This window comes from Macrosteles quadrilineatus, unplaced genomic scaffold (genome assembly GCF_028750875.1).
Source record: "Macrosteles quadrilineatus isolate MER2022 unplaced genomic scaffold, UCM_ALF_1.0 Scaffold_4__1_contigs__length_99947679, whole genome shotgun sequence".
Lineage (NCBI taxonomy): Eukaryota > Metazoa > Arthropoda > Insecta > Hemiptera > Cicadellidae > Macrosteles > Macrosteles quadrilineatus.
In genome coordinates, this window is record NW_026542597.1 from 81,975,004 (window position 1) to 81,994,127 (window position 19,124).

Below are 19,124 nucleotides of genomic sequence, written 5' to 3' on the forward strand. Positions count from 1 at the left end.
GCTGTAACTGTGAAATGCAGCATGTATTTATGAAGAAACGTTTGTTGCATAAGCAATTCAATTGTCTCCAAGATTTTGATTTGGTTTAGTGAGTCGGTGGCTTAAGGTAAGCGCGCACTGCGCCGTCATGGCCGTCACCACCGTCACCGCCTTTTTCAGGGAGGGTGCGCGCACTGCGATGGCACGGCCGGCCATCACGGCCGTCACAGCATTTTGGACTGATGTATTTTGCAGTTGAGTTGTTTTGCTGTGAGCAGTGAGAGTGTGGGAGCTATGGATATCGACGAAGACGTGGTGGTAGTTGGATTAATTTTAGGAGAAGAGGAAGAGGAGGGGAAGAGGAAGAGGAAAGCGAGATTTTGGATACATAATATAAATAGAAAACGACTAGGTTTTGGTGAATTTCACACATTATTCCCCGATCTTGTAGAGGACAATGAAAAATTTTTCCAGTACTTTAGGATGACCCATGAAAAGTTCGAATGTCTACTTCGATACCTAGAGGAGAGTCTTTCTAGACATGATACAAATTTCCGTGCCGTGGGGTGCGCGCACTGGGACAGCACGGACGTCACGGACGCTCCTCCGAACTTTCTGACAGACGTCGGTGGCGGTGGTGGCGTCCGTGACGGCCGTGCCGTCCTAGTGCGCGCACCTCCATTACATTACTTGGGAACGACTTTTGGAAAAGGCCGGCCGTGACGTACTAAAAAATACTAAATTTTTAAATTGAGTTTATAATTAAAAATTATAAGTAAACATTCATTTCATTTTTATCTTATATATTTTTTATATAATCAGCAAGTTTGGTTGGTTAGGTTAGGTTATGACAGTTAAATTTTATAACTAAAAATTATAAAATTAACTTAGTTTAAATTGTTCAAATTAGCAGTTCTAGCAGCGAACGCTGACACTATGTCAGCCATCGTCCCTCCCATGTGCCCCACCGGCGGTTAGTCTATGTGGACGGGCATTGCAAGGTTAAAAGAGGCCGCCAACCTCTTAAAAAAAATTAAATGGTAATGCTGTAATATAAAAAAATGATTAGGACCTTTCTTGTAGATAATTTTAAGTATAGATTATTTAAACATGTAACGAACCTTTTGCTAGATGTCATAGTTTCCAAGTTATTTACAAAAATCCTAAAAAGGGACCTTTTTGTAGAGCTCCATTTAGCTTCATCCCCATGGTCGGTACATGTTGTATAAGGACCCTTACCCTATAGCTGTACCAAATTTGGTTTATAAGTTAGTGTTATTCCTCTCTTTAGTATTTTTTTGTCTTCGTTGCCTCTGGACTATCATAGATAAAACCATAAAACATACTTCCTTGTGTTGGTTGGTTAGTCTATAGCCATGATGAATAGCAATGATATAGTCTAAGACTATATCATTGCTGCAGTAGGGAAACAACTTAAACCTCATCTATCCTGGATAGTGTGTTATAATAAAATTGAAATCAGGCTAACAATAACAAATTAATTAATTAATAACCAACAGTTTGATGTAACTGTTTATAATGTAATGGTTCAATTTAGACAGTATAACCAGCTTAACTTCACGATGATATTCTCCAGTAGCCTTTGCATTTATCTAATGGCTTTACTTTTACTTTACTTTTACCAATCAAAGTCAAAGATGGCTGCTATCCGCTGTCTGATCTCTGATCGTCTGTTGATTTAGTAATGTCAGATTCAGTGTCGTAGTTAATTACTTTGTGTTGGAATGTTTATTTTTATCTCAAATATTATAAAAACCAAAAGGTTTACTCAAATATTACCACAGTATTAATACAATAATCGCAATCATTAATGGCTGAAGTTAGAAACTCTAGTAACAGGTAAAGTGTCAATTATATGAACCACTATCAACTAGGTCGCTTTCTAGGGCCTTGAGTTGTTTTTCGAAATAATATTGAGTGTTTTGTTAGCTTAACCTTTTTAAAAGTGTTATTTTATATAATCAAGTAAGATTTTAACGTATAGCATTTTGATTACCATCATAGGTTGATAAATTTGAGATTAAGTTATTAATTAAACTTAATCATCTTTCTGTTAGCCTGATTGAAAAGGAGTTTAGAATCATAACGTAGCTTTACTTGACCAAGAAAGATAATAAATTATATCTGGGACCTTCCTTTAAGTTAGCAGTGTTTAAGAGCGTATATGTCCAGGTTTTTGCTAATTGTTTGGAGACCTAACTTACATATTTGATTACATAGCCTTGTTGATACATTTAGTGGTTAAAGAATAAGGCTAGTTTAAAACTGGTCCCAAAATGTCCTTGATCATTAAGCGTTTGATAAATAGCCCTGACTTAGATCCTTCTGGTCTAAGAATCAGAATCTTTTATTGTTTTTAAACATAAACATAGACCATACTTAATTAAATAGACAACATCAATGTGATCGCTACAAATGATCATTAGGCTTACTAAGCTAAAAATACAATACTATTTGTCAACAAAACATCGAAAGTTTACAGGCTTAGAAAAATGTTCTGACAAGTCTTAAAGGATTTAAATTTGGCTTAGCCAGTCATACAGTCTAAGTTTGAATATCGTAAGCTTAGGTAACACCTGTCAGCTAACTACTCAAGACTTACCGAAGTCATTAGGCCATCCCTCTTTCAACATTCATTGAATTAACTACTCAAACATACCCAACACAGTATGTTCATTCTGGGTTTGAATGAAATATATCTAAGAGCAACATTCCGTCTTTTGTACATATAGGCTAACTTAGAACAAACATTTTATAGCCTAGCCTATTAAGAATTTTTATAACTTAGGTAAACATAAGTTATGCCTATTATTTGATAAGATCATTTGGCATGTTAATAATTTTTGTTGTTGTTTATAATGTTTATGATTGATTTTCAGCGATTTGGAGCAGTTTAGAGGTATTCCTGACAATATAGAAAAGGACATTTTAGAAGATGAAGGTCAAAGATCTGACAAGTGTTCTAGTCAATCTGAAGACGAGGAAATGAGCGATGGCGAAAACCCAGATCAGATAAACTACTACAGATCAGAATCTAGGACTACTCATGAAAATGAAACTAGAACTGCAGAAAGCCAACCAAAATTGAATCAACCAAGTAGTTCGAAAGAAGTTGATGGAAAACCAATTCAGGAAAACAATTCTGTGTGGTATGTTTAATTTAGACAACGGCTCTATACAAATTTATTAGCTGACAGTAAAATTTAATTTTGAAATCTTAAATCATTTAGCCCACCCAGAGCTGACCAATTTGTTATAGCGCTCAGAGACCAAACTACTTGACAGATTTTAATCAGTCAAAACATATAGGCTAAATAGCCTTATATTATTTAGGTTACCTCGTTAAGTTGACAATGACAAGTTTAGAGTTGACTTGTTTATGGATAAATTTTGATCAAACTTGGCGTTTTCATTTATTTCATACTAAGCTATTGATTTTGATAAAAAAACACACTTTATTAGTTTCCCTGTAGCAGCTAACTTAGGTAAGTACTCGTTAAACATAAGTGTTTTAATTTTATAGATTAATAATTTAAAATCAATCCAGGCAAATGGAAATTCGCTAAGTCGGCAGGTTTGCTGCAGCAGGGGTATTTGAGTTAGGAGAAAAAAGCTGATGTTTAGATAATTTGTATTACACAAGAATTGTTGTAGGTCTACTACAATTGGTTTAGGCTATAAAATGTTGTAAACACCATCCTTTGCGATCGTAGCAAAATCGTGAACATATTCTGCAGTTGCTGTAAAATCGTAAAAATCTCTCCCAACATTGTCAATCTTATTACAGTACTGCGTAATCTTCCCTGTTGCTTAATGCGATCGTGAGAGTAAAAGATTGGCTTAAAAATATGATTACCTACAAACCTTTTATAGGCTTCATTTACTCTGCATATTTCATACAATTCTTGAAATAAGTTAATTTAGTAGGTAGATCATTAGGTATGTCCACCTACACTCATGTGCTTTGAATGCACCATGCACATTCCTCTTAACGCTTGCCTTTACACAAGTAACGCATGCTTCAAGGTAGGCCCAAATTGAGTCGGAGGGAGCTCCATAGTGGAAGATGATCCACCAGCTTTGGATTTTCTGTACGCTTCAATTGCCAACTGTTTTTTCTTTGTAATCAACTGCTTAACATTTATGACAAGTCGTCTGTATTGTAGTTGTTTGGAGCAAAATGAATAAAGAAGAAACATTAGAAAATAAGGTCTGACCCACCTTTAAACACAGTAACCTAAATCCTATACACATTTTAATACTTTTAATACTTGAGTTTTATAGTAGGCTACTCCATCCATTTTTATGCACTCCTTGATTTTCTGACATTTTTTAACTGTTCTTAACACTAAATATGCCACACTAATTCCCTCTAATAGAATAGCTTCGTCTTCATCCATTTTGGAAAAGGCATCCAATAACATGATGCGTTGATGCATGTTGAATTGAACGTGTAAATTTAAAGCACTAGGGTGTGGGCATAGCTTTTGATGGTGTACCTAATCTGATAAACAAAAATGTTTAATTTTCCAAACCATTATATAGCACTAAATAGATGAACTTGTATTTTAGGCTACCGACCGTAAAATCTGAGGTCAACGAGTATCAAGACAAATCCTCTGAAGAAGATGAAGACAAGGATAACAATAGTCAGGAGGATCAAGAGGATGAAGAAGAAAAAATGGATGACGAAAGTTATCCAGAAGAGTTAGTAGAATTAGAAATTTGATCCATTCAATTTCCTTATATTGCATTTCATATTACATACATATTAGATGAATACTAGTTGTAACCATTTCTTTAAATAGCCTTTATGACATTTTCAAATCTTTAAATGTTAACATTGTTTAAAATGTACTCAAGTCTATTAAATGTGCAAAGATTTTACTAAATTGCTACTCATTTATAGGCTATATTGTGCTATAGTCAACGCAAGATTTTGATTTTATACGCACATATCATATATGCTTCATAAAGATTTCTGATAGAGCACAAGGGCCTAGGGTTTTAGGATTTTTTTTGTTACGATAGCAGGCTTACCTGACATAAGACATAAGACATAAGACATAAGATCAATTTATTTCCTGCAAAACTTACAATATACAAGTCATTGGAAAACGTCAAATTCTACATTATAAAATACATTATAAAATATACATGAGATCTATGAATAAAAAGAAATTCCTTCAACATCATATAATAAAGGAAATGCATACACAATATGACCTGCAACTCACCATGCAAAGAATGAAAAAGAAATGGGAAAGAGTCCAAACTGGCACAAGAGACACAAAACTGAACACTATATACACACATTAGAATAGGCCCTATTTCACTTTTACTGACAGCATTTTCAACCAAGGAAGACAGAGGTTTCTTTAGGTCCAATATGATCAGGTTGTATCACAAGTTAGACAGAATTTTCTTCTAAATCAGTTTATAAAATATTTTATGGTTATGAAAAAAACTATGTAGGAATTAAACAGACACACATCAGAACAGTATGCCTAAGCTGTGGACGGATCAGATTGGTCAATCTAGACTAGACCACATTTTCAACCCATCACACTATTAGTCAAAGTAATATTTCTGCCAGTTTTATCCTAACCTTTTATCAATGTATTACATTTTTTTCTTTGCTGTAGTGAGGATGACACAGAGTTGGCAGCGTTCCATTTGGCCGAAGTATCGTATGGTGACGATGAACAGGTGAGTAAAGATTTGATAAAAATTTACTGGTTTTGCAACAGAACGTAAACCAAGCCTAGGAATGAGAAATTATTCTCTTTAAATCTTTTACTGTCTAACAATTTTTCTCTGAGCTGTTAGTCTTTAATAGCCATGGCAGATTTCATACAGTTTTCAAATCTAGTTAGGCTAGTAATTATGTTTGAGAGTGTTGGGACAAACAAAATGTTTAACTCTCACCTATTTTATTCTGGCTAAAGAGTTACTTAACTAACATATAACAGTATGTTGAATTGGTGCACTGTTATAAATAAGTAGTAAAATATCTGTGATGAAACTAGTTTAGAGTTGATGAACTTAAATATCTACCAGTTAAACCATTGACTATTGTTAAACTCTAATACTGATAGATTTTTCTAAATCCATCAGTGACATTGTTTCTCTTAGTCACTCTGTACTTGTTAGTCTCAGCTTTTCCAGTGAAGACGTCACATCGTAGCATGGGTGAAATGTCTGGTATTGTAAAATTAATTGTATAAAATACCAATTTGACGCGGCTCTTGCCAACTCATTCATCTACGTTCCTCTTAAGAGCCTTTAGTAATCCAGTTACTTTTAATAAGGTCAAACCAAAAGGGCAACTTATTTTAAATTATAACATATCCTACGTGTCTTTGACTCTAACTATAAGGACTATAAGTCCTATTTATATGAGGAACTGGTTACAACTCGTCCATACAGAGAAACGTCTCCTACAATATCGAATGCTGTAACTAGTAAGACAGTTAAACAAACATACTGCAGAAACAGTTTTTAAACAAACGAGAGGACCTGTGCACTAATAGCACATTTTCCAAGTGCTTTAAACCTTGTTTGCTAGGCAAAACAAAAAATGCAATAGGCCTACTATTTAAATTTTCAAAGGTTATGTTTGTTTCAAACAGTTTTTAGGTTAATAAACTTACTGATTTACTCTAAACTAAATATATTATTGATTGTAAATATTCAATCTAAAAAGTAATCTACTGACTTTTTTTGAGGTTACAATAATTTTATAAGTAGGTAGCCTGTTTGAAAATAATTTTCATACAGTAGAACCCCTCATATCTGACCATGACGGGACCGGGCCATGGTCGGAATTGCCAAAAAGTTAGCGGGAAGTAAATAAAAGAAACGTCTTATAACAAAACATATATTTACGCTTATGCTGATAGCTTTTGATTTAGCGATTGTGATAGCTTTTACATTGGACAGACTGTGAACTTCGTTAACCGCTTCAAAAACCACATATCTGCGTGGAGGAACAACAAACCAGAAAGATCAAATGTCGCACAACACCTGCTACAAAACGGCCACTCACTAGGAAAAATGGAGGATAGTCTAGATATTTTAAAGCATTGTAAGAAAGGATATGTAATGAATGCTTGGGAAGAATTGTATATTTATAAGGAAAAATGTAAAAATAGAAATAAGTTGATTAATGAACAAGTACATTTTGATTCCAGTTGTACTTATAAAAATGTATTGGCCGGTGCTTCCGGTGGCCAATAGGATATAAGTAGGGACGCCATTCAAGATTCTTGTCATTCGCCTATTGATTCTGATGATGATTGGAGTGTCCAATCGAAATCGATCACCACTTACCATCTTTTTTGTATATTTACCGTCTTGTGAGTAACAGTATAAGCGTAAATATATGTTTTAAGTGTTATAAGACGTTTCTTTTATTTACTTTCCGTAAATTTAATAACACGTACAATGCTGATCAAGAAGTTATTCAAAAAGTTAGATATCGGGAGGAGCATAAATTGCATTCTCCGCGACATCAATAACTGTCTCCCGCAATCGCAGTAACACCCATGATCAGCGTAGTGGTGATCGTCTGCCACGATTACGGCAACATCCGTGATCGGCCTTTCGGTTAGCTGAACGCACTCGGCCTTATCGCCCGAAACAGGAAGCAATTAGATAGTCAGTCACATCGGATATCCCGAGGAGTCGGTTATGCCGAGGTCGGATATGAGGTAAACTCGAGAAATTAAAGATCTAAGGGAAATAACCTTTTCAGTTACCATTCGTTAACCTTTTCGTTACCATTCGTTACTCCGCTCGATAATAAGCTTAACAATGACACCTCAATCATATAATTGGTTTGGTAGGACGTGTTAAAAAGGGGTTTTACAGAGGAAAACCTTACTGTAGGCCTATTAGGTAGATGTGAAGTCACATCTGTGCTCAAAAACTAAAATACTGTATCCGTTCCGATCCCCCCCTCACCAAATAATTTAGTTTATTAGGCCTACTAATATTCAATCTATATTTGCAGGATTCTGAGAAAAAAGAAGGTTCAGCTGGAGATTCTAGTGGTAAGTTGTGTATATTTCAATTAAGATCTTCACTATTGCTAATTACATTTTAATAACAGCTTTTATATATTGTTAAATTGGTGAAAATGAATAACAGAATGACACTCTGGTTTCAGAAGCTGCTTTCTAAACCATTGATTTCAAAAATGTTATGCACAATAAGATATCTGTGGTTGATATGGGTTAGATTTATTGCGATTAAGATGAAAAAGATGCAAAGGTATCCTATCTCAACAAAAACTACGGTTTTTAAGCTGCCAAGTAATATTAATAGTCTGGTAACTTTTAAATCTGTGAGTTCCGGATGGTTGTTAGAACGGTACAAATCTTAACTTTACTCATAAATACTAACTGTCCTCTGGAATCCTGGTACTTAAGAGTGTTGGGACTGTAAGGTAAACAGCATTTAGTTTTTAACTGTGATGAGAAACAGATTACCCAGTTTAGTTAAGTTAGGAGCTTATTTTAAAGTACATATATTTGAGTTTTGAAAATCTAAATTTGTAATTATTAATTAATCTCATTAAATGCAATATATGGTAATGGAAGAACAGTAAGCCATTTTTCACACAAGCCAGTTTAAAGGGGTATTGTACGAATAATGAACACTAAATGTATTTCTGATTGAATTTTATCAAGAAGTAAATTTCATTAATTCCTATCAAAAATGTTTGTCAAATATGACTATATTACACATTGGATTATTTACTAGATTAAGTTCTTAATTTTTAAAGTAAAATGTTTCATCATCACATGTGGAACTCACATTAATTATTTAGGTTTATTCAATTGGATTACTTACAGTCCAGCCCTGGATGTATGTTTAGTATATTTTGAAGCCACTGTGGATTACAGTTTCAATACATATTCTTGAAAGATTCAAAAAATTAGCAAGTACAATTTTCATTTCAGATCTTTGTAAAACCACAAAACCATCTCATAAAACCACCTCAAAGAAGCGTTCAACAAAAAGGCGCTTAAAAACCGAAGAGCCAAAAAGTTCAAAAGGAAAAGTCCCAGAAAACTTTGTTTGTTCAATCTGTGGACATATGGCGCAGTCCTTTGCTGCACTAACCGAACACATTCACAAACACACCAAGGAAAACGTTCAGTTTTGTGCGCATTGTAACAAAATCTTTAGGCATAGAAGCAATCTTATTCAGCACATCATGACGAAACACACAGGAACGGCTCAGTTTAAGTGCGATGTTTGCGGGTTAGCGTTTGCCAAAGTCAGTGCGTTCCAGAGACATCAAAGAACACACACGGGTGAACGTCCTTTCGCGTGTTCTCTGTGCAACTATCGCTCTAAGAACGCTGGATGTTTGAAGGAACACATGAGGAAACACACAGGAGAAAAGCCTTACGCATGTAAACATTGCGATTATACATGCAGCTACAGCTCCATGTTGTCCAGGCACATAGCAGCGCAACACGAGAAGAAAACTTTCGTCTGTAACCATTGCGACTACAAAACCAATCTGGTGAGGAATCTCTCGAAACATCTTAAGAAACACGAAGTTCCTTTAGAGTTAGCGTGTGAGAAATGTGACTTTGTAACCAACAGCAAAGAGAAACTGAAGAACCACATAGTTAGGAAGCATTTAGACAATTATCCGATTAGCTTATACGTTTGTTCTATTTGCAAGATTAAATATAGGGAGAGGAAATCTATACGGCGTCATATGATGAAGATTCACAAAAGTGATCTGAAAGGGATGAAATTTGAAAGGGAAACTGTATTGACTGGACAGTCTAATTAAGTTAATTAGTGATAGTCGAAAGAAATTTTGAATCTCGAAACTGAAACAGAAATCAAATCCCGAATCTTGAATCCTGACGCCTTAACCCAAAACTACATGTAGATAAATTGTAATCAATAATTATGGAAAGTAAATTCAAATATTTATAATAACACCTGAAACATATACTGTTACCTCAGAAGACGGTAAATACATAGAAAAGGTGGTAAGTAATGATTAATTTATATTAGACACTCCAATCATCATCAGTCCCAATATGTGAATGTCAAGAATCTGTACAACTGGAGCCAAAATTTACTTGTCCATTATCTTGCTTATTTATATTTTTAAAATTGTCCTTACTACCTTATGAGTTATTAACTTAGTACCTTACTCCTTACCTAATGAGTTGTTTTGTAACAAGTGTTATGTTACATTTCATCATGCAGGTTAAACTAAAATAAATAAACACCTTTTTGTTGGCTCCTGCCACTGACATAATAACACTCTTTTAACTAACATAATAACATGAATATGAGATCAATACTTAATTGGATTATTACTTAGGACCAATAATTAGATCATAGCTTGCTGATCAAATCTCTAAACTGAAATTTGTTTTGGTTTGGTGGTTTTGAGATTCGAGATTCGGTTTTGACATATCACTGTTGTAAAATTTTCTGTTTGGCTGTTTAACAAATAGGATTTTTATGATGAATTATTGTATCCTTTTGCTGTTTTTATGTGGGCTATATTCCCTGCTATATTTAGAATATTTTTTAATACTTTGTAAAATATACCAGTTAATTTAAAAATGTAAATCCTATTAGTATTTAGAAATTGTGTATATGTAAATATAAAATTCATTTTGTTGATTATTCTTATAGAAACCTTTATATTATATTTTAGACTGAAATGATTTAATTTTAGGCTATACAATTAGTACTTACTTTATATACCTTAGAAGTGGGCAATACTTATTTATAGATGTTCTATGGGAATAGAACAATTTTACTTCCTCACATTGTTCTGTGACGTAACCCAAGATTAGCGACCCTATATGCCTTAAAATATGGTTCTTTGAATGTTCTAAACATACTGGTCAGCTAACACATTGCGTTTTGATTTATGATGTTCATATTTTATACAAACCCCCTTAAAATTTGAATTGCTTTTGCTAAATTATGACAAGAAAGACTCGTAAAAGATGTGATATGGTGATTACTCATAGGGATTAACCATAAAAAAAAAACACATTGTTATGGTGATGACTTATAGGAACTAACCATTCAAAAAAATACATAAAAGATATGGTATAGTGATGAATGATAGGGACTAACCGTTCAAGAATTTGAGTTCCTTCTGTAATTGCCCACATCTAAGGTATATTTAGTACTAGTACCTACGAATTTCTTTGTTACCTATGAGAAACTATTGCCAAATATATATTATTTACTATTACATTTATTTTAAGATTTTTCAACTAACACATTTGCTATATAGTATTGCATTGTATGTACAAGCTTTATATGTTTTAAAACTTTAATAAACGGGACTAATGAAAAATGTATAACCATAATCATTTAAGTATAAAAGTACTACGTAAAAGGTGTTTTTATTCAAGACAGTTACCAATAAGTTTGAAGATATATTTTGTTGTGGTACTCAGAACCTCAATTAGTTTTTGTAACTGTTAATGAAATATCACAAGACTTCCTTTGCTTTTATTTAATTTAGTTAAGTTAACAATTTTTACTGATTAAACTGTTTTGGTGCTTTATTTAGTCTGAGAAAGTAAGAAAAGCTGTTATATCAGTTAACAACTACCATTTCCATCAGTTCCCCTGATAGGGAAGCAGCCAATACATAATCTTTGTGGTAAGATCTAGGTTTGATCTTGGGCCAAACTGTATTTTTTGTTTTAGGGGTCTAAAGAAGTTTAATACACACACAAAAATGCAAACTTGTGTGTTTTGTGTCCCCCCCCAAAAAAAAGATTATAATTTAGATGTTTGATTTTAAGCTTTTTTTAACCTAAATTTGCTTTGTCAAATTATATTTGTTGTTTTGTTTAAAAATTTGAATACCTTTCTACTGTAGCCAATGGCATAGTGTGAATTATTTAACTTTTACGTTTTTACTCGACTATCTGAAAAAGCGGTTATTTTGGTCAGAACTAGACAAAATTCACTAAATTTTCCAGACTTTCCGACATTAAAACCTGGTTTTCCCAGCCGTGATTCCTAGTCACCAAGTGTAACTTTTACTAGAAGTCTGCAGGTACTCCATATATTCGGGTTTGATCGGACCAACGATTGGCATGAGATCCGTACAGACGGAAAATTATTATCGGGCCAAGCTTGGATTAAATCAAGCTGAGTCGAGCCGAGTGCAAATTTCCACGGCTGCTATTTTACATTTGATAGAGGGAGACGATGATGCCCTGTGACTGCGGAAAATGTTTATGATTTTGCCGTGACTACTGAAGATGCTCTCAATTTTGCCGTGACTGCAGAAGATGTTTTCAAATTTACCTCGGAATGTGTTAACAATTTTGCCATGACTACAGACTTACGGTACGTCTAGAGTGCACGGCGATTCAGATTCAAAATCAGATTCAGATTTTCGGCACTTGGTTAATCTGGGTCAGATATTTTGTTGGTGGCCACAGAGGAAGCAGGAAATACGCTGCCAGGACTGCCTCGGTTAGCAAAGATGCAAGTAATTCGTTGTTATGGAATTGTTGGATGAGGAATTAAAGTGTAAAATTATAGGGTCTAAAGATGCTGTGAAGTTATAGCCAGTGAAAAATGGTGTTCATGATATTACATAACTATTTTCCTATTGCTAGAAATGATAGAGCGTCTTTCTATATTGCGGTGAATGGAGCCCGAAACCACCGAAACTTGTTATTAAAATTGGACATTGTATTGTGAGAAACTGGTGTAACCTACATAAACAAAAAATCCTGAAGACCGTTTAGTGGTAACCCTAAAAGTAAGAAAAAAATTTAAATATTTTACCATTAAAACATCATTTATTTAACTAAATAGTATGCGTAAAGCAAAATCTGAATCGGAATCTGAAACCAGAATGAATAATTCATTCCGGTAAGCAGGTGCCTGCGCGCGGGCTCTGAAACCGGCAGCCACTACGGCCACCTCCATTAAAATGCAAGTGCCATTCCTGCCGCCGAAAATCTGAATCTGAATCGGCGTGCACTCTGGACTTACCGGAAAACAGGTTTTCGCCGTGCAATTTAAAAATTCCCACATAGTTTCCGATTCAACAAATTTACGCAACTTCCCCGAATTTTCAGTCTGTATGTTCACCCTGGTGCCCAAGTATGGTAATGGTCAATGGATGCCCATGTATGCTGGGCCTTTATATTTTAATATGGCCGTTGCCTAATCCTCAAGGTCAGGATTTGTATTCACTCTGAGCTTAATGTTTCTCACACCACACTGTATAGAATAAACATAAGTAACATGCAGTAGAGGAAAATTGTAGTGCTTTCATTGTTTCTTGTATTTGTCACTTTGATTGATCAGTAGTGTAAGAAATCATTCAATGAACAGTTTACACTTTTCATGTAACTTGCTGTTTTGTCCATGTGACCATGTGAACCTGAGTCCATGTGAAACCAAGTATTTGCTAGTTTAGAAATATTATTGATATCTCAGCTAAAGAATCTGTTTGGAACTTTTGATTGCCTCAGGTTATTGTTTATAGATTCAAAATATGGCAATAAGGTAAAAATATCTTTCCCTACAAGAACTGAAAATTATGTTTACAAACTTTAAATGCGCCGCAGATGATATTTTTCACTTCACTATAACTAATTTACAAAGAAAATCCAATCTGTAAACAAAAAACAGTGAATTAACTAACCTTCTTATAACATGTTTTAGATTAAGTTGTAAACAATGCACTTTGAGAAAATGTCTGATCATCACTGAGAAATACATGAAACAAATTCACCAGGCTCCTTAGACCTCTATACTGTACAACTATTTTATGTAGTATTGTAGCGGGGAAGTTCTCGGCCAATCTACTGTACAACAATAATGTAAGGTTCTTTGTTGTCTTGGAAACCTGGTAAACTTCTCTCATGCATTTCTTAGTTGCAGTAAAGTAATACTCTCACAAATGTCACACATTTTTAGTTTTAGCCATTGACTTTGGGATAGCTACTCATGTTCTACCAATAGTCAAAGCCTGAACCCTGTCAATTATTATCTAGTGCTTAAAGAAATATGATGTCAGAATTGCCTATTAAATGTGTTACTTAAAGTGATAATTGCGGACATTTTCCATCACTAACAAAAATCTAGTTAACAAAACGTACAGTACAACATTACGTACACTAACATTAGCCTATATCTTGTTAAAAAATGTAATACATAAATTACATTTTCCTCATACTGCAGCAAAAAAAGTCATTTTTAATGTATGCGTTGCAGGGCTAAATTAGCATTTTTACTCTCTAGGGAGTACAAATTATTTTTCGTCTCTAGGGAGTACAAATTATTTTTAGTCTCTAGGGAGTAAAAATCAGCTGTTGTAAACAGTTGTAAATTGCGATTGTGAAAATTGTATCGATTGAAATTATTAATCTATTGATTCATTATGGAAGTTTTTAGCCTATTGTTGTCGATCGCTCGACATATTGATCCTATAATGTACAATAGTAATAGAAGAAATTATTGAATCACTTACTAATCAGCTGCTTATTTGCATTAGCAGAATTGAAAACAAGTTGGAAGTCATTTTGAGAGGTTATCTTTACATAAAAATTATTTCGTTTTCTAGCTTTATTTGTTATAATAATGATGCAATATGACAAAAAATATAGTTCACCACACGGGTAAAAGGTGTCTTTTTAACCCTCGCTCATTTTCCGACCACGGCTTCGTCTCGACCGTAAAACTGGACCTCGGGTCAAAAAGAGTCACTTTAGGCTCTAGTGATGAAATATACTATATTGTATTGATAGAACAATTTTCAAATTGGTCTTATTTTACTTCGTTCACAATATTTAGGCGGTTTTAGGGGAAGAAATCTATCCCCTCCACTTGACCCTTACCTTTGAAACAATAGCTCAACAGCTTATTAAGCAATATACCTTTACATTAGATAAAAAAAGTGGTGGGGGAACTTCTCCTTAAACTGTGTAAATATTGTAAACCAAGTATAGTTAATATTTTCCGATCATCCATTGTTTTTAATTTTCTAGCTACTGATGTAAGTATCATGCATTATATCCATTTGTTATGGTAGGTTATGGCAATATGTAAAATCAACTTTCTATCAAACCATTGTTCCATTAAAATGTAAGAATTTTTAATAAATCTATACCAGCTATTCAAATTATTATACGTAGATCATATAATATCCTGATTGTGTTGAAATAAATACTTATTATAAATTTAAAACGGCCTTTTATTTTAGTTTCCATATAACTGATGAAATCACAAAAGGTGTCCATATAATAGTTGTTAATATTATATTTACAAATAAAAATATAAACTATAAAATTCATAAAAGTTTTCACTAAAGCTGGCAAAGCTTGAACCAAGTCTTCATAAAGAGTAGAATAATTAAGAGTATTTGAAAAGTGCACTTTTTTTTACCAATGACTTCTAATTATTAGTTTTACAATTTCTGTTATAATTTTTCTAAAAGAGAACATATGCTTCACTTTAAGTGTTAAAGACTGGGACTCAGAAGAAACTTAATTCACCAAGTGTAGGTATATAAAACTGGAGTTAACTTAGGAGATAATAAGGACAATATATTTAAAAAAATAATTTTACTAGACTAACTAACACAAGTAGACTTCTCAGCACATTGTAAAATCTGAAGCTTGTTTTTTTACGTGTGGAAGTTGGTAACATTGAACCCACAAAATGGTGCACAAAACATAAATTAGTGTTGACAAAATGTTTTTCTCTTATTTCAGGGTTAATTTGATGTTTTGTGTCTTCCTGTTTGGTTATAAAACCAGAGGCCGAGCTATTGTTTATAAGTACCTTTTTTTTTAGCTTAATCATAAAATTAATTTCATAAAATTATAAAAAAAGAGTAAAATGTTGTTTACACTAGCATTTAACGTCAGGAACATGAACCACACTTTTCTGATTTTACAATGCGATGAGAAGTCTATTTTTGTTAGTTTATGCTATGTCTTGTGTATAGATTAATTTTATCAATGTATTCTTTATAGTAGGCTACAAGTTTTCAATTAAATTAATATTGTTTTTTTTTCCATTTTTATTTTTTTGGGGCTATCAAACAACATCTATAACAATTGCGTTTATTTCAGATCAACCAGAATACTTCGGTTATCAGGACGATGAAACTGGGCTGAGAGCAGATTTGTTATCGGAATACAACAGTCCAATGGCCGGACGTTACCTTACCTACCTTTGTCAAGTGTGCGGCGAACGATCACTCGGAAAAGACACCTTCCTGGCTCACGTCCAGGTGCACGTCAACCTGTACGGAGAACACAACCGCGGTCTACGTCCTTACAGGAGAATAAAAAACTCGAGCAAAATGTACTTTGACTGTGTTATATGTGACTTTAAAACAAACAACAAAGACATTTTGGCAAAACATTTATTGGACGATCATCCAGACCACTTCTCGTACGTTTGCCCCAACTGTGAATTCAAGACTAATAAGTACCTGAGACTGCGAGCGCATTTGAGTAAACATCACAACGTCTACGCTTGCACTGAGTGTCCGTATAAAACGGAACGAGTGACGTACCTCAAGGAGCATTTCCGAACACACACCAAGGAGAAACCGTTTGCATGCAATGAGTGCTCGTTTAGGTGTTCGTCAAAAAACAGTTTGGGTAAACACATGCGTGTACACACTGGTGAAACTCCGTACCATTGCACACTGTGTGAGAGAAAATTCAAACAATCCGGACACTTGACGGAACACATGAGGCAACACACGGGTGAAAAACCGTTCCAGTGTCATATTTGCAACTATCGCTGCGCGTACCGAGGACTGATCAACAAACACTTGCGTACTCACTCGGATGAGAAGCCGTTCCCGTGCACAGTGTGCGACTTCAAGTGTAAGTCTGCGTACACGCTCAAGTCGCACATGCGAGCGCACACAGGCGAAAAAGCGTACAACTGCCATTTGTGCAAGTTTGCGTGTAACAGTCGATCGACGTTTAGAGATCACGAGTACAAACACAACGGAAAGTTACCACCGTATGTTTGTGAGGTGTGCAATGCTCGGTTTATTAGACTGAGAGCGCTGAAGAGACATACAGGGGCTCACGAAAGACAAGCTCCGTCACTAGCGTGTACAGTGTGTGGAAAACTGTTTCTCAGCCGGTTGAAACTACACGAACATTACACCACGCACCCCAGAGAAAAACAGAAACAGAGCTAACTGATTTAACGGAATTGGTGTAAAAGTAGAAAAAATGTTTTATATAAAGAATTATCAATACGTACTGATTGTATAATAGTTGTGTGTGAAAGTATATTAATTTACTTGTTTTAGTACTGATTAACTTGTTATTAAGATGAGTATCATTCAAATCAGTGTTTGTATTAATTTTTGGATATAGATTTTTCTATCCTGAGAAAAGTATGCAGCTTTTTGATCGTTTGAAATTGGACCCAGCTGTCCTAAAACATTGGGGTTTTAATATATGGTCCTGGCTAATGACACAGCTGATTTTAGCATCTTACCTTATTTTAAACTCATCCTTCACTCATATTTGGGTTAAAATACAAGTCCTTGAAACTGGGATGAAAAATATGCAACTTTAAGATAGTTATTAGTGAATGAAAAAAATTTCATAAAGCTTTATTTTATGTGCTGCAATTACAAATATTAAACCTTGATCTGTTGTGCAAGTGGAATAATGAAAAATTGCATCACATCTTAAAAAAACTTAATTACCTACCGATATTTTATATAATAAATTTAAAGTATACCACTAATGACACAGTGCTACTTATTATTTTAATGACACTAAGTAATATTATTTAGAATACCTCATGGTATAAAGTAATTGTTGTTATATGCGTAGAATTAAAATTAGATTAATTATGAATTAAATTGAGTAAAAGTGCAAAATATAAAAATAAGTAACTAGAATAAGTAACTTGAATACTGCCCACAATTAATGTTGTAAAATAAAGAAACATGAACAAATTAAAATGTCTCTTTGGTTTAGGATGTATGTGGGTGCTAAGACATTTGAATTATTATTTTGCTAAACTTACTAGCAATTGCAATTTTTAAATACTTTTCAGAAGTATTATCTCATAGTATTTTCAATTACTAAACATAGTTTTGTAAGGTACAACGGTATTAATAAAAATTACTAACATTTACATCAGATCTTTATTTTGAGTTGAGCATTATAGTAAGCAAGGTTCTGTTTGACTTGTGCAGTAAATAATCTTTTATATTTGTTAATTAAATTTGTAAGTAATTCATTTATTTTTGTTAAAATCAAATGCAAAAACAACTTGGCAAATTGAATTTTAACATTGTAGGAATTGAAATTATTGTCTATTATTTTATAATATCTTATTAGTTAGAATTATATTTGTATGTAAAATCTCTGGCAAACCATTAATAATAAAAGGTTCTAGATTATAAGTGCGCTTTTCAAATCTCTTAAATTTACTTTTTTTTAGGCTTAGGGTGGTTTGATTTTACAGATCTCAAATAAAAGAGTACATTGTTAAGACTAAATAAATATACAATAAAGTTACTTATAAAGTTAGACTATATGTCTAACAATTTATACATTTAAATTATTTATTGTTTGTTATGTTGTTTGAATTTTATTGTTCATCATAATAGGGTTTTGGTTAATCATGCACAAAACAATCCACCTATACAGAAATCAGTTACAACGATCATTGCTTTACCAGTTTTGTTTTATTTAGATAGTTTTTATTAAATGTGCTAAAATAATCTTTAGTAGCCCAGCTAAAGATAGGATTTTTTTAATTGTATGATAACTTAACTTATGTTTTATTTTAAGAGTTTTATTGTTTTTTTAGGTGATAGTGTTTTTGTATATTTGTAAATATATGTAAAAGCACAAATAAGAAATTTTTAGACTAATTGTTGTAAAATAATTTGAATCCCAAAATCTTGCATGATCATGAAATGTGCATTTCAAGGTCAAATTTAAATTAAGAAGAATAAATCAACACTATATTTATAAATCTCTAAGAACAAAATGGAAATAAGTGTTCCTTTTATGAAAGTCTTAATATGTTTTGGTGTTTTTTACACTTTTTCAATCATAAACTTTTATTTAAAAACCATT

The 19,124-nt window shown here is 33.4% G+C and overlaps 1 protein-coding gene across 2 annotated transcripts; it reads left to right on the plus strand.

Moving 5' to 3' along the window:
- The first annotated feature begins 1,638 nt into the window (after positions 1–1,638).
- On the plus strand, positions 1,639–18,904 carry LOC128992261 (zinc finger protein 883-like). Of its 2 annotated transcripts, none has more exons than XM_054415746.1 (6): positions 1,639–1,839; positions 2,880–3,149; positions 4,573–4,707; positions 5,646–5,709; positions 8,015–8,054; positions 16,122–18,904. In XM_054415746.1, exons 1-6 carry the CDS (start codon positions 1,811–1,813, stop codon positions 17,213–17,215), a joined length of 1,632 nt encoding a protein of 543 aa, XP_054271721.1. In that variant the 5' UTR covers positions 1,639–1,810; the 3' UTR covers positions 17,216–18,904. The 2 variants fall into 2 exon arrangements, with proteins under 2 accessions (XP_054271721.1, XP_054271722.1); XM_054415747.1 differs by lacking the exon at positions 16,122–18,904 and adding an exon at positions 8,967–10,642.
- Positions 18,905–19,124: the final 220 nt, after the last annotated feature.

Bases quoted from the DNA above. Each gene is read 5' to 3' on its own strand.
- LOC128992261 (XM_054415746.1), top strand. From the start codon at position 1,811: ATGGCTGAAGTTAGAAACTCTAGTAACAG. The intron at 3,150-4,572 runs GTATGTTTAATT...CTTGTATTTTAG, and splicing joins CAGGAAAACAATTCTGTGTG to GCTACCGACCGTAAAATCTG. The intron at 4,708-5,645 runs GTTAGTAGAATT...TCTTTGCTGTAG, and splicing joins GACGAAAGTTATCCAGAAGA to TGAGGATGACACAGAGTTGG.